The following is a 17,029-nucleotide window of genomic DNA, read 5'->3' on the forward strand; positions in this document are numbered from 1 at the left end:
ACATTTTGCCACATTGCTCAACGGGGTATATTTAATTAAATGTACATTGTGGGGAATTGAATTGTAATTAATTAATAATTAACCCTTTACCACTCAGATACTTATTTTCCGCATTTGTAGACCCTTAGAAAGCTATATTTAATTTAACCCTTTGCATGCTGGGTAATTTGTCTTCTGCTAAAATGTCGTCTGCTGAATTTCTAAAATTAGCATTTTCTTCGATTTTTTTCAAAGAATACTATCAGAATAGCAAACAGTTTGGATCCTGATGAGACGCCACGTTCTGTGGCGTCTCATCTGGATCCAAACTGTTTGCAAAGGCCTTTAAAATTCAGCTCCTTTCTTACAAGATTTTTAAGTTTCTAAGGCTTCATCTCCAAACTTTGCATCTGCTTTTTACCAGATCTGATTATAAGTATGATGGCCCATTGTTATCATTATCTATTGCCAGTATATTTCACTTGTTCTTACATACCAGTAAATGTGAATGTAAATTTCAATATTTCATTCAAACAGTGTCAGAAACGCTATAAGTGGTATTAGAATCAATACAAATTGTAGTCCTTCTAACCAAAGTCCCATTTCATAGTTGTTGTATCATGTTAGTATGGTTTTAGTTGTTCGATAAGTTGTTGTTATTGTTGTTACTATATTAAACATAAAATGACAATTACAAAAAATTACAATTTTATTTTACAAAGTTTTATGAATGTTGGACATTATTTTAGAATAAAAATGGACAAAATCATGATTTGCACTTTTTTCATTCATTTTCGAAAGTCCATATCTTTGTAAATGGTCTGACAATATTTATCACAAATCTAACATCAACATTCATATAGCACATTACACTATCTGACAATCGCATACAACTGAAGCACTAACATGTTAAAATTTTACCTTTTAAATTTTTTACATTCTGTAGGTTGAATCAAGTTACAGCAATAGATAGCCAAAAAATTATGATATATGCAAACCAGAGGCTCATAGAAAGGCTATTATCTCCCTTTTGAGTTGAATTGTGTCTATTTTTGTCTTGTGAATGAAAAAAAAATGTTACACAGGCATGTTGTTGCTAAGACATGTTTCAGTTTGTCTGGTCTGATACTAATCCACAACCCTTCGAAAGATATTGAAGCATTGTGATCTGTCATAGAATGATAAAAAATAAACACATTGTCCCGGTCTACTTAAATGGTCGATCCCAATATGCTCTTTCTGCTACGATTCATCCTTCTTTTCACTGGACCTTAAACAGAAAGAGAATACAGAAATTTATAGAAGCTGGTCTTCTAATCCACGAAATATGGTATGATTGTTTTATATACATGATTATAATTATTATGTTGTGTCTTGTGAAACAATTTATTCATTTATATTCCAGAAATATGTTCAAAAATATTCTTTTTGCTGTGTTCTCCAGAAGCACCAGCTTCTTTCCCCCAAAAAATATTAATTCAAAACGGCTCAAAAACCCTTATTTTAGTGCTTAGTCACTGGCTACTTTGAAAATCTAACTGATTGCTAAAATGTTTATAGAGAACACTGCTTTATTTTTATACTTGAGTCTAAGAATTGGTTGGAGAATACTAGCCCTGTACTGGCCATCATCACTCACCCCGTGGCACCTGTGATGGAAGTCTTGACTTCATTGAAAATCTCTTTCGTTAAATCCACTGTCTCGTTGGGATAGCACAATGCAGCTGCAGTAAGAATTGCAAACGTACTGATACCTAGTTTCTTCACTACACTGCCTGGAACCAAAATCCGAAAATTATGTCAATTCAGTTATCCAGTTGGTCCTTAACAAAAGGATGCAGCATCCTGCTAAATTGGACCCCCACCTATGCCCATGTAAATCAAATATTTTAGCAAAATTTATATAATTCATGCTTAATTAAAAATATGCCCCATGGATGATGTAATAAAGTGCGGTTAGGTGCCCTTTTAACTCTTTCAGTGCTGGAACTGAATTTTGAAGGCCTTTGCAAACAGTTTGGATCAAGATAAGACGCCACAGAATGTGGCGTCTCATCAGGATCAAATCTGTTTGCTATTCTATGTAATAGTATTCTTTGAAAAAAATTGAAGATAATGCTAATTTTAGAAATTCAGCAGACGACATTCTAGCAGACGACAAATTTCCCAGCATGCAAAGGGTTAACATAAGAGCATCCTGCTCATCAAAAATCTTAGCTAAAGCACTCATTCAGTACAGGAGACTTGTTGCAGGTAGTAGTTATAAAAGGTTAAAAACCTACAAGTAACCATCTCTGAAAAAAGCATGTACACAGAAAATTGTTTGCTTGGAATTTCCATGTTTCTTCAAATACTACACTGCCTGAAAATGAGAAATTTATATCCTAATTTACATTTACTGGAGGCATATTGCATTTAATTGTTTTTGTTTAAATGCTATTCATTGCATTCACAAAAGTCTATCCATCGAACTTTAGAAAGATAGATATAATTATTGCAAAATTACATTATCACATTTGTGCAAAAAAGGGTAAAAAATGTATTTGACAAGTTTAAGAAAAGCAGTGAATTCTTAATGATTTGTTTCTAATGCAACAAAGCATGTTTACACTTTGCATGTAATACACTATTATTTATACGTTTATCAATTGTTTCCCTTGTGTAATACAACCATTTTAAATATTGGTGTCTTAAACGTGTTTAAGCAATGTTATTTTTTGTTTAAGTTTTGGGGCAACATTTGGCCATTTTTCAACTTACAAAAAGTATATATTTTTAACTAATTACTGCCTACATTTCCTAATGGAATGATGACCAAAATGATTTTTATACCAGGGCCCGTATTCACCAACAGATTCTTAGACTTAAGAATAAAGAATAGACTTAGAACCAAGAAAAATGTGTTCAGTGTTTGAAAATACACAGGCCTCCACTGGTGATTATGTCATTAACACAATGTTCTATATGAATAATAATATAGATAGAAATGTTAACTGCAAAGTTTGACTCAAAATTAAAGAAATTATTGAATATTTTAATTTAAAGAATTTTCTTTATTCTTAGACGTTAGTCTAAGAATTGTTTGGTGAATACGGACCCGGGCAAATCATAAAGTCAAAGTCAACTCTTATGAACTGAAACTTAAAAAAAAAAGTATGCTTAAAACATTTATTCTTAATTTGATAGCATTTGTAAGCAAAAATACTACTAAATTTCTTAATTCAAGTACACAAGACCAAAATGTTTAACAATCTTAAGGGGTCCATCCCCAAACAGTGAAAAAGCACTCTAAAGGTAATATTTTGAATGTTCATCATTTGCCAATTTTTATTTGCATAAAGTCATTAATGTCAAAGATATCAATTCCATCAGCCTTGTTCAGGATGCAACATCATTTTTGACTTACTTAAAATATTTTATAATTTGAAAGGATGCAGTCAGAACTCTTTTTTGGTTGCAAATTGGAAATCACTCCAATGTTACTTACAAAAGGGACATAACTCTAATGTTACTTACAAAAGGGACATAACTCTTATGTTTCTTACAAAAGGGACATCACTCCAATGTTACTTACAAAAGAGACATCACTCCACTGTTACTTACTTCTGTATCCCAGAAGGAATCCTGCCAGACCTGAGGCTGCTACGACCGATATCTTTGGGACGTTCACACCGTCATCTCCCTTTACTTTGGATATTGTGTCTGGAAATATGAACCAGTTTCATTAACATGGGTATTAAATGTTACTAGTAATAAAAAACTTAAATGTTTTCCTTAAATGCTTGTTAAGAAACTTGTTTTTTAATAACAATGCCAGATTTTTTTCTTCTAAAATCTGTCTTTTTGAATCTCTTGGCATTTGCTTTTCAACCAGGATGTCTTTATAATGCCAATGTTACTACCAAGCATGCTGTTCAACATATATTACATTCTTAAAGGCACTTTACGTAGAATATAAACAATACCATAGGCATTTGAAGGTATAGTAAATATTGCCCCCAAAGAAGAGTGATTACTACCAAGGAAGAGGGGAGCAATATTTACTATACATTAATACATGTCTAGGATATTTGTTTTATCATCTGGAACAACCATGTATTGAAAAAAAACATTAGTATTTTTTATAAGAAAAAAAGAGTTATCAACATTGATTTTTTACATATGTTTAACTAAGGGGCTATCTATTATTCGCTTCAACGGAATTGTCAGAAAACTCGTGTTACTTTTTTAGCCCCAAGCAAGGGGTATAAAAAAAAGTATAGCCAAATCGGAAAAAATCACATTCAAACGCCACGATATGTTCAAATTATGCAGCAATTGGTATATGAAAATTTAAAACGGGGAAAGTCATGCGAGGTATAATTAACATAAAACTTTCTTCCCAAGGAAAAAGTTTCTATGACGTTCGATTATCATGACTTATGCCCCTTTAACTTAAATATATGCACCTCGTTTTGGGATAATTCTGGAATAATGGGGCTTTATGAATGTGCACAAAGTGTCCTCCCAGATTTGCCTGTTGATTCTGAGGCTCATCAGGGAAGACAATTCCCGCTTTTAAAATGAGTTTAAGCGTAAAGTGTTGTATCAGATTAGCCTAAGCACATGCATTAAATGCTATTTTCCTAGAGCTAGGCTAATATATACATGTATATAATTATCGTAAAGACTGGGCCATAACATTGGCATTTTTACATTCAGTGTGTGCCTTTCCAATATCCATTTTCTCCTTAATCTTGTCTGTGGTTTCCTGAAACATAAAAAAAAAACGATGAATAGAAATTCATTTTCTCTCCTTTCGCTTTTATGGCACACAAGATGCATAATCAAACTACTAGCATAATTTTAAGCCAATCATACACTGTTAGCGGGTTTCATATTTTTACATTAAAAAAATAATAATAACGGCTTCCACGAGATAAAAAGTACAGGGATCTTCTGAAATGGGGCAGAGAAGTTAACAATGGGGCAGAGCAGTTAACAAGACTAGGGTAAATGTTTGAGACGGGTTAAATGTTCTAGGGTTAATATCAACTACACGTATATGTCAGGCAGTTTAACTTTGTTTATTTTCATATCTTAATTATCATGATGAGCCGCTCTCTATAAAAGGGGCTTAATGCTTGTGAGTAAAGTGTTGTCCCAGGGAGTACACTTTCTGCCTAGAATGGCTTTTTGTTCAGAAAAGAGTTCCTTTATATAAAACATTCCATAAAAGTAGAAAATGTCGTCCATGATAAGCCTGAGCTGACTGCACAGGCTAATATCTGACTGCAGAGGCTAATATCAGACAACACTTTCCACGCATGACTGCACAGGCTAATATCGGACAAGACTTTCAACGCATGACTGCACAGGCTAATATCTGACTGCAGAGGCTAATATCGGACAACACTTTCCACGCATGACTGCACAAGCTAATATCGGACAAGACTTTTAACGCATGACTGCACAGGCTAATATCTGACTGCACAGGCTAATATCTGACTGTGCAGGCTAATATCGGACAGCACTTTCCACGCATGACTGCACAGGCTAATATTGGACAAGACTTTCATCGCATGACTGCACAGGCTAATATCTGACTGCGCAGGCTAATATCGGACAACACTTTCCACGCATGACTGCACAGGCTAATATCTGACTGCACAGGCTAATATCTGACTGCGCAGGCTAATATCGGACAACACTTTCCACGCATGCATTTAACCCTGTTTTCTCAGACAGCAAATCATATTTAATCATTACCTTCTGTGAATCCAGCCAGCCCCATACAGCTGTTCTTACAGAGGAAATACCACTGCGCAAGATGCCAATCTCCTCTGGTACCAGTTGAACCGATGCTGGCTTGGGCACTTGGTATATTGGTAACTGAAAAACATGTTACAATTGAGAATAACTTCAACCAATCAGAAAGTGAACAAAAAAATGCTTAAAAATCAATTTTAGAAGTTGTTGTTTCGGAGAATAGAAAGGCTGTCTTGTGGCCTGCTGAATTATTATTGATTGCAAATAGCACCAGTCTTACTTAAGCAACCAAGTGAATCATATCAATAAAATTGGAAAGAGCACACTTGTTTTCTTTATAATTCACTCCTGTGAATTAATAAAATATTGATCATCAACAATATCTATATAACAAACAATACAAGAAAACAAAACAATGTCACAAGCAAGTAACTGACTTTTATTGTCATACAAATCTATCTAGAAAGAAACACACACAATAAAAATACATGTGTAGTGCTTATATTGAAAAGAAACAAACAAAGAAATAATGCCCTTAGAACCAAAATTAAATAATACAAAAAACAACAAGTAATTTGTAGGAGAGTAAATAAAGATATAAGAACAACTAAAACTAATTACCAATATTTTAAAAAGTTTCATCAAGTTTCATTTCATCATATGTTCACTTCGTTATAGTCTTAGGGAAAGATACAAATGTTCAAATACAGCTCTAAACAAGAGCTGTCTCCATTGGATGACATATGCCCCCAAAAAACGCTTTGATAGTTATGTAAACCAGCTAAATATCAGAACAAATTTTTGAAACCTTAATGCCGACCCTAACTTCAATGTCATGGCCACAGGTGTCAAGATTTGTGTGCGTATAGAAAGGCCCTGTCTTAATAAAGATGCATACTAAATATAAAGGTTACATCATGATGTTTGGTGACAGATGACAATTACTAGAGTAATAGAGCGGAAACGCAATTTTTTTTATCATTCAAGAGCCATAACTCAGAAGTGTCTGCGTAAATTTGGCTCATTATTGAACTTAACTTAGGTTTAATTGCCTTGCACATTTTCATGAAGTATGGCAAAGATCCTATGACATATGCTTGAGTTATTGAGCGGAAATGAGAAAACACGCAATTGTTTGATGATTCAAGGGCCGTAACTCAAGAATGTCTTCGTCAATTTGGCCAATTATTGAACTTGACCTAGATGTTATTGCCTTACACATTTTCATGAAGTATAGTGAAGATCTTATGACATTGGCAAGAGTTATTGAGCGGAAACAAGAAAAAAATTATTTTACGATGATTCAAGGGCCGTAACTCAAGAGTGTCTAGGTCAATTTGGCCGATTATTGAACTTGACCTAGAAGTTATTGCCTTACACATTTTCATAAAGTTTTGTGAAGATCTGATGACAATTGCTTGACTTATTGAGCGGACACTAATCCGGACGGACGGACTAACTAAGTAACTGACGGTGCGATTTTAATATGTCCCCAGAACCTATGTTCTGGGGACATAAAAACCTATTTAAACATATAAAGCCCCACTCTGGGAGAAAAGGGCATTAATGCACTGAGAAAAGTGTCATCCCAGATTAGCCTGTGCAGTCCAGAGGGCTAATCAAGGACAACTATATCCGCTTTAATGGAGATTTTGTTCGTTAAATACAAGTGATTGCTTAACAAAAATCCAGTTAAAGCAGAAAGTGTTGCACAAAGTGTTGTCACTTATTAGCCTTTGCAGACAGCACAAGCAAATCTGGGATGACACTTTATGCATATGTATTAAGCAACATTTTGCCAGAGTACGACTCATAATAAATAGGTAATACCCATGTTGCATAGTGCATACCTCTGATATTTTCACCATTTTTCCAGTGGTAGGCACTTGCTGCGTGTAGGATGCGTACAGAACAGCTGATGGGACGACGACAGCTGTGACTGCCCCTACCCTGCCTGCAGTCAGCTGCAAGATACATTATACTTAGCAGTGTGTTTTTTTAATTTAAATTTGGGTCTGGTAGGAGAACCCATTCCCAATGGAAAAAAGTAAAACCATAGTAAATGTAATATTATTTGTATCACTTTTATTCTAAATCTTTAAGTACTTAAACAACAAAAACACTAATATCCAAATTTAAGTAAAAACAACGTGATTTTTCCCCAATCTAAAGGGACTCTGCCCTATTCCCAAAACAGTTGAAAAAAAACGGTATGTCAGCTCACAATCGATATCAACTCTAGGCTGTAAGAATATGCACATTTTGCTTCTCTGACTCAGAAATTGAGAGAAAATTACAAGTTGAGTCTAGTGAGTTAAGTTTGTTTGTGACACTAGGCCCTTGTTTCTATAACTTTAAATGTTGCTTTGTATATTTTCAGATCTTGTGTGACATGAACATGTACTATTAAACACGAAGTTCCTTAAACAACAACATTCTATCACATATTTAAGATCAGGGCTTTTCTTCATTTCTTTGGGAATGGTACCATGACGAGTAAAATTCCAAAAATATATGTAAGGTCAATTCAACTAGACTGCAAATTAATCATATTTATGATGAATACATAATTTTGCACTGATTATTTGCTTTGATTAGTTTGACAGCTTCTCATCTACTGGTTAATAAAAAAACTAAATTTTGCGGACAAAAAACAACAACAGAAAATAGCTTAAAATTCATCTTTCTACCTACCAGTTACATTTTATGAGTCTGAGATTAAATAAGGAATTAAATAAGGCTGGACCGACAGTGACCTGATAATAAAGTGTTTGAACACTTTTTATCAATAATGTAGCAAAACCATGTACACATGTATCAACAAGCAGCGATTTTTTCCTTCTTTATAAAATACCAGAAAACAGCACTTAACCAAATGCTGTAAAAAAATCCTAACTGAAGGTTTCCCAAAAACTTTTTTTTAAATAAATGCAACATTTAGCTAGTGTCCCTATGCAGCTATTTGGCTTGAACCTAAGTATATATAATATTGACAACACTTAGTCAGAGCTCCAGATAAGGTTTTGTGAAATTCTTAAATTACTACCAGATTTTCAAAAAGAATTCTTAACTCTGAAATTTTATTCTTAACGTTACTACTAAGTTTTGGAAAATAATTCTTATTTGTTCTGAATGACCTAAAAATAAATGTTATTTTCATGCAAAAAAAATCAAAATAAACATACTAGCAACTTTATTTATACGAGTTCAACAGTGTCTTTTCAGTATTATACAGTTTTATTTTTCCAATACCTTCATATGCCCAAACTGTGTTTAGATTGCATGCCTTAGATGAATTTTTACATATTTCACATTTAAAACGGGTCTCCCCTTCAATCTTTTCAACGATTAGCCACGGGACTTGTCCCTTGCACTCGTTCAATGTTTTTTTTGTGTTTAAGTTTGGACCCGTCGTGTCACGTTTTTGTTTAGCTTTTCCGACTGTGTCGGCAACTGAACATACAACATCGTATAAGATATTTTCTATAATGTCTTTCTAAACATTTAACTTCGGCTCACTTTGCGTACAATATGTTAAAAGCGTGTTTTTGGACACTTTGCATTTTTTTAGGACGCTCTCTGGGCGCCGCCATTGCTTTTTGACAGATAGACTGTATATGCCGCTTTTATTGGAAAAAAAGCGCTTTGTTAAACAAACCCGATAACCATTCTCTATAAGCACCGCAAAGATCTTTAATACGCGAAAAAACTCAATAAAAATCGATACGAACCGATGTAAAAATAATATTCGTAACTTGATTTTGTAATTCTTAACGGTACGACAAGATTTTTAAATAAATACGTAACGGACTTGAAAATAATTCGTAATTACGAAAATACGACCCTTATCTGGAGCTCTGCTTAGTTATCAATTGTAAAGTATTTGTGAGCAAAAAAAAACAAATTTCAGGTTTTTTCGTGCAAATTTTTCCCAATTTGGCTGATACCAGTACTTTTCCCAATTGGGCAAAACAATCGCCGCGTTTAAATTCAAAAGCCTGCGTGGTGTAGTGGTTGCCAAAAACCTTTGCTTCTAGAGCAGTGATTTTTTTTACCATTTTGGGAATGGGGCCGGGTCCCTTTTGATTGGGAAAAATTTGCGGTGCTTTTACTAAAATTGGGAAATTAATTTTGTTGTTGTTTTGCGAACAACAAATGCTTAAAAACTGAGAATACAAGTGTATCCAATATTATATTTACTAAGGTTGATCTTATATGGATGGGAGATCAACAAACTATTGAGATCTAAAAAAAAAAAAAAAAAAATTAAACCTTCCATTGGGAATGTTTAGCTCACATTTGGGAAAAATATATACTTTTTTCCATTGGGAATGGGTCCGGTCAGATTTTGAATGAAAAAATAAACACTGTAGAGGTGTTGGATTCTTACCCAAGGACATGCATATTTTTCATAAAATCCTTTTCCATTGTTTTTTCATTATTTGAAAGACATAAACCTCAAAAGATTTCATACATAAAAAAGTTAACACATAAAAAATCAGTTTTCCTTATAGCAATAGCCAAAATTTCAACGTTAGATGTGTTATGGTAAAAAATATTAAACGAGATACAAAATGCTCGTTTTTATTTTCTTGTTGCCCAATTTATTCCATTTTAATTTCCCACAACAATATCAATTCATACGAAACACAATCACTAACTTGGTACATAAACATGTTTTGAATATATATTGTCACGCAAAAATTTGTTGAAAAGAGCATTTTGTATCTTGTTTAATGTATGTTACCAGACCACATCTAGCGTGGCAATCTTTTAGGAGTTGAGTAAATAAATTGAAATGTTCTTGGTACAGGGTTAACTTTATTTTACAAAATATTCGGGTTTTTTAGTATTCAGGTTACTTTAAGCTATTTCAAATGTTACAGTTTTGTTGGCAAATTCATTAAATGTTGTTGCAACCATATAAAAATATGATCTTTCTGGTTATAATTGAAATTATATATAATCGGCCTTGCTTTTCAGTGATGTGAATACATTGTAATGAAGTTAACCAGTGTCTGTTGTGATTGTTGTTTTAAAGATTGACTGCAAGTTGCATAAATACTTGTTTGACATTACTTGCATCTAGCTAATATTGAATGCATTGATAATTAATGCATAAATACTTCTCATAAGGTAAGTAGTACTCAAGCTGTAGTGGAGGTTGGATGATTGCAACTCTAGTTGCATCATTGTTTTTTATACGTTTTTTAAACAATAAAATCAACATTTAAAACACTTGCAAGTAATACTCAATTGAAAAATAGCTCAGTTATATAGTTAGTTACTTTCTATGTATTCCCATAATGCCGTTTCGCCGACAACATATGTGTCCGATCCGTTTGTGTCCGAATTGTATATCACATTTTACAATTGTTTGCTTTACACGATAAATACATTGATATATGAATCAAACCGCAAAAGTGTATTGATATTACACTAAAAAATCGTAAGACAATGCAAAATAGTCAAATTCTACTTACAATTGGCATACTTCGTTAATTTTCTGACGATCTTCGCGAATGTCAAAAGTCACGGTCTTACAGAAGCTTTATCATGTTAGTAGGTCAGAATATACTAAATAGTTTCCCTATATAATTCAATGTAAAAGCGACAACTTTGAGCGAAAATAAATGCAACATTTTGCACATAGAGACCCCCATAACCATACCTTTTCTTAAAGGCCATTCTAAGCGGAATCGATTTATGCAATAAAAAAATAGGTCATGTTCAAACCAAGAAAAAACTTGACACGAATCAAAATCGACTGTTTTTGCAACATTTTTTTTTCGGCCGTTTCTTAGTGGAATGTAACCGTTTTCAGTGCAAGGCTTTACTTTAGTCTCCAAGTTAAGCATATTGCAGGGATTCGGTCGTGAACACATATTTATGCCCTACCATTATCTCGAAAGATAAAACCCGAACAATAGTTTAAAGTGTAAAACATGCCTTCGAGTCAACTATGATATTTTTTTAGATAGTACAGCCCTACATGAGACGATTATGAAAAATAATGAAGAAAGAACGACTTTACGTCCAATCCCTTCCTACACAAATATCGTGACAAATTAACTCGCTTGCAAAAACAAGCTGCCCGCTCCATAACTGGAGACTACAAATCAAGAACGGCAGGCAGCGTTACCAACATGTAAACGCAACTAGAATTACCACCTCTACAAGAACGGCGTAAAATCAACCGTCTAGTGATGCTCTACCGAGGGGCTGGTGCCAGCTATACCAGCAACCGACTACTTGAAACCAGCAAGGGTTAAAAGGCAAATAAAGGCAAAACAATAAAGTGACTGTGTTACATCAAATATAATAGATAAACAAGTGATAAATAACGATAGAGGTTTTGTGGGGAAAAACTCAAACAGTAATCAATACAAAAACTTATTCTTCGTGAAAACCATCATAGAGTGGAATCACCTGGACAGTAGAGTGGTCCTCGCAGAGACAGTTGAGGGCTTTAAGTCTGCCCTTCATTTCGACTAGGCGCACTCCCCGGTGTACTATGCCGTAACTGGCCCTTCACCGTACCAAGCAGAAGCAGAAGCAGAAATATCCGTGGCACGAACTGGTAGTGGCACGAAACGACCATCACCCGTTTGTAAAACTCTGTGCCGATTTAACGTTTGATACTGAACCATAATCGCGAAAAAAAAATGTCAAGAGCACGGCAGGATGCAGGAATTAAAAAAACCTTCTACAACACAGGTCATATATACATAATAAATAGATAATTTGCATAAAGCGATTCAGAGCTGTGAAGTAGTTACGCCATAAACGATTTTTAAAGGGACTCGTTCACAGATTGTCGAAAGGACACTGGGGACTTAGAAAACGGCACTGTTAATATTGGAATCACTCGGAATCTTCCAAATTCTATGTAGATCTATACTATATAATATACATTTTGTATTAACAGTATGATACTAATTCTCCTAATATTGTATACGTAACGCATATATATCCTGTGCGCTTTCGGTAATGCTATTGCGCTTTCGGTCCCGATAACGTAAGCGCGCGCTTTCGGTAAATCTAGTAAACCGTAGAGTTCTTTGGTGACTTGCACCAGCCCTTCGTCAATTTTGAATTCTCGCATAATATGCCATAGGCCATCATGCCACGCGCGGTCGAAAGCTTTCTTAAAGTTCTCAATGATTACTCTGCAATTGGAGATCTGTTTCACTGTACTAAAACCAACTCTGAATCCATCCTACTCTTCGACTGGCTGTTCCTCGGCCTTACTTTTAAATTGATTTTGTATGATGCGTAGCATGACTTTGCCAGGATGACCAAAGATCTATCAATACACTTTTCGATATAACCTTTATAGTTATAGATCTTGGGATGACGTATTAGGTGTGTGGTTCGGTTATTCTCGCACAACTTGAAGTTGCCATTTTTTCTTTTCTTTTTAAATCTATTTATTTAAGCTCGATTGCATAACAAGCCTAAGGCTTCTTTAAAACGCTCTCGAGTCCGTGTCATTGGTTTCTATGGGAGAGATTTGAAGAACGCTCCCACAGTGGGGATCGAACCCGTGACCTCCCGATCGCTAGGCGGACACCATATCCACTACTCCACGGCACTTGCTATGCCCTTTTTCCATATGGGGATTACAAGTGACTGAGTCCATTCCTTTGGCCACTTCTTCTCCTAGATTGTTTGGCATAGTGCCGTCGTTACTGCAGTCGTTACATTAAACTGCTCGGAGGAGACGTTTTCCACTTTTGCTGCCTAAAGACTACGCAATGCCGCATTTCACATGTGCTTTAATTATTGACAGACTTTCGTCGTGCGCTTCTTGTCTGGGATCGCTCTGAAGGAAACTGGAGTCCGGTTTGGTTGAAGCGGGTAGTTGAAGATGCAGTCCACATGTTTAGGACTGCGGCAAACTCGGCAAGGAGATTCCAGTCAGCGTCTGCTATAACACTGGCCTTGAGCTTACTGGTCTTCTTTCTGCTACCTCAGTCCTGTCTTAATCTCTGTGTCGATGTTAACACATTGCTCCTCAATTCATTCCTTTGGCCACTTCTTCTCCTAGATTGTTTGGCATAGTGCCGTCGTTACTGCAGTCGTTACATTAAACTGCTCGGAGGAGACGTTTTCCACTTTTGCTGCCTAAAGACTACGCAATGCCGCATTTCACATGTGCTTTAATTATTGACAGACTTTCGTCGTGCGCTTCTTGTCTGGGATCGCTCTGAAGGAAACTGGAGTCCGGTTTGGTTGAAGCGGGTAGTTGAAGATGCAGTCCACATGTTTAGGACTGCGGCAAACTCGGCAAGGAGATTCCAGTCAGCGTCTGCTATAACACTGGCCTTGAGCTTACTGGTCTTCTTTCTGCTACCTCAGTCCTGTCTTAATCTCTGTGTCGATGTGCACACATGCTCCTCAATTAATTCCTCCTTGGCTTCTTCATCTTCCTTACCTCCCTCCCTGTTAGCTTCTGTAATTTTTCCTAGTTTTCAGGCTTGTGAACTTCTCATGCCTCGCTCTCTACTTTTGGTCACAAAGGTCCATAAATTCGGAAGTTCACACTTGGCTTGGGGCTTCAAGTCGCAGAGGAAGAGAGGAGAGCGAGGGCGAGCAGAGAGAGGAGAGAGGAGAAGCGAGAGAGAGGAGAGACGAGAGCGAGAGAGAGAGAGAGCTAGGAGGCGAGTGGAGCGAGAGAAGAACGGAGACAGAAAAGAAAGCTAAAGAAAGAAAACAAGAGACCAGACAAGCCCAGAACGCAGGAAAGAGAAAAAAGAGAGAAAGACACCAAAACACCCAGACCTCACCCAACCCTCAGTCCCCCTCCACGCACACCCTCCCCACTCCCTCCCTCCCTCCCTCCCCTCCCTCCCTCCCTTCCCCCCCTCTCTCTCTCTCTCTCTCTCTCTACCAAGAACTTAGTGGCCGATGACAATAAGATGTATTTAATGTTGTTAGTTATGGTGACGATGTCATTGTCCAAGATGTTCTGTGCTGCAAACTTGCCACCTATCTGTGCTTGAAATACGTCTCCTATCAATGGATAATTCAGTTTCTTAGTCAAATCTAACGCGATTGTTCTTAGTGATGTACGCTTGCTCTTTAATTTTAGCTTGATCGTGCTTAGCCCTTAGTCATGGTCAGTGCCGATGTCTGCGCCAGAAAACGTTCTTGCGTTCGCCTTGTTGATGCTGGTTCTGAACCGTCGCGGCGCCAGAATGAAATCGATCTGACTGTGAACTTGCCCGATAGTTTGAAGCATGTCAGGTCGCTGTTCTGGACGGTTTGTGTGGTTGCAGCGTGTTAGCCTGGGTGAGTTTGTGCCTTCTGGCGAACACAAGAAGTCTCAACCTTCTGCCGTTGGTATCTCCTAAGCAAATCTACATACTGTACCTGGCCAGTCTTGGTATGTGTCTGGTCCAACATTGGCGTTGCAGTCGCTTTTGACTACGAGGATGTCTTTCTAGAGAAGCTTGACTATGATGCGCTCTTATTCTAATTCTAAATCTACTCGTCTTTGTATTCAACTGTTTGTGCGTAGACACGGATGATGGTAATGTTATGAGGGCTCGCTGAGATACGGATGGAAATTATTCTGCTGGAGACTAGGATGCAACTGATGACGCCGTTGACTACCTCCTTCTTAACGATGAAAGCAACCCCGTGGCAATGTATAGAATTCTCACCCTGAACCATATACATTTACAGTGTATTGTGCCCTTCGTCTGTTGATTTTTCTCCGAAGCTTCGCCACCTGATCTCTGTTAGTCCGATTATGTCTTAGCGGTATTTGGTACCAATGTAAGAGATGGTCTGTTGATTTTTCTCCGAAGCCTCGCCACCTGATCTCTGTTAGTCCGATTATGTCTTAGCGGTATTTGGTACCAATGTAAGAGGTGGTCTATCACAAAAAAGTATTCTACAACTTTTTGATATATTTGTAGTCGTTCACATGCGATTCGCCAATTGGCTCGTCCAGTTTGGTATGCCAGTTTTTGTGCTCGTACGTATATATCATCGTATTGTACAAATCGCCTTTAGATAACCTAATAGTACCGGTAAAAGAAAATTCTACTTTAGTGAACACAGAAACATAAATTTCTCACTACATTTAATGAAAAAACTTAATAAAAATCAATCATCGATCAATTATAGGCAATCACTTTCCTTGACAAATCTTAGTGCATTTAAAACATAATTTTTACAAATACGCGTTAACCAATAAATACAAAAATCAACACAACTATATAATAATCTATATTATAATAATAAACGGGCGTTGGTGCTCGGTCGGTCCGTTCGTCGGTCGTTCGGTCGGTCAGTCAGTCACACGACTCGATGGGCAATATCGACACTCATAGCGGAGCGATCGAAACCACTCATAGTTATCGAAACAGCAGTTACAGCATATTAGTATATACTCTTTACAGGTTACAGTATACTGGTATATACACTTCACAGGGTACATTATACTGGTATATACTCTTTACAAGTTACAGTATACTTGAATATACTCTTTACAAGTTACAGTATACTTGTATACACTCTTTACAGGAACAGAACAGGAACAGAACAGACAGTTTATTAAGACTTATACATAAGTACATCGTCTTTAATGCATATAATTATACATAAAGTAATATCACGTATCCTTATACTATAGTTGGTAACCAAATCAATATAATGATGTATATATGTAAGTAAGTTAAATGACATTTCATAACTAAATTCAATGAAATGACATTTCTAAACAAAATAAGAACAGAGATAAACAACGATTTTGACAAGGAGAAACATAATAATTTTAAAGGCAGTAAGGACAATGTATTACATATACTATCAGTGACTGCAAAGTGATACATACACTTCTTTGAAGAAAGTCAAACTATAATTCAGTGGTATTATTTAAAATAGCATTTCGTACAGATAATGCTTCCTTAACATATTTACACACGTTTAATATTTCAAATTTACAAGTTGATGTTAATAAACTATGGAACTTAACAACCGATGGACTCACGAAATAAAAACGTTTAATGAATTTTTGCCGTAGAAAACGGTAACATGAACAAACACAAATTAAATGGAATTCATCCTCTATATCCCGTTTATTACAACAAAGGCAATAACGTTCTTCATGGGGGATATTGTTACGTGAGTATCTTCCTGTCTGAATTCTCAATGGATGGGCGGAAGCCCTTAATTTCACAAAGTATAAACGTAGACTCTTGGGTAATAAATCTAAATAGTTTTCATATTCAAGAGTAGTTTTAAACATTCTATACATATCTAGAGTAGAAACTCTATTCATATCACCAAA

The 17,029-nt window shown here is 35.9% G+C and overlaps 1 protein-coding gene across 1 annotated transcript; it reads right to left on the reverse strand.

The window, feature by feature from the left end:
- Positions 1–675: 675 nt before the first annotated feature.
- LOC127841301 (MICOS complex subunit MIC27-like) lies at positions 676–11,308 on the reverse strand. The gene is made up of 7 exons (XM_052370028.1): positions 11,211–11,308; positions 7,578–7,691; positions 5,728–5,850; positions 4,675–4,729; positions 3,583–3,681; positions 1,619–1,754; positions 676–1,249 (listed from the first exon to the last, which is right to left on the reverse strand). The coding sequence occupies exons 1-7, from the start codon at positions 11,217–11,219 to the stop codon at positions 1,222–1,224; spliced, it is 564 nt and encodes a 187-aa protein (XP_052225988.1). The 5' UTR covers positions 11,220–11,308; the 3' UTR covers positions 676–1,221.
- Between the last annotated feature and the right edge of the window lie 5,721 nt (positions 11,309–17,029).

Source organism: Dreissena polymorpha, chromosome 8 (genome assembly GCF_020536995.1).
Source record: "Dreissena polymorpha isolate Duluth1 chromosome 8, UMN_Dpol_1.0, whole genome shotgun sequence".
Taxonomy (NCBI): domain Eukaryota; kingdom Metazoa; phylum Mollusca; class Bivalvia; order Myida; family Dreissenidae; genus Dreissena; species Dreissena polymorpha.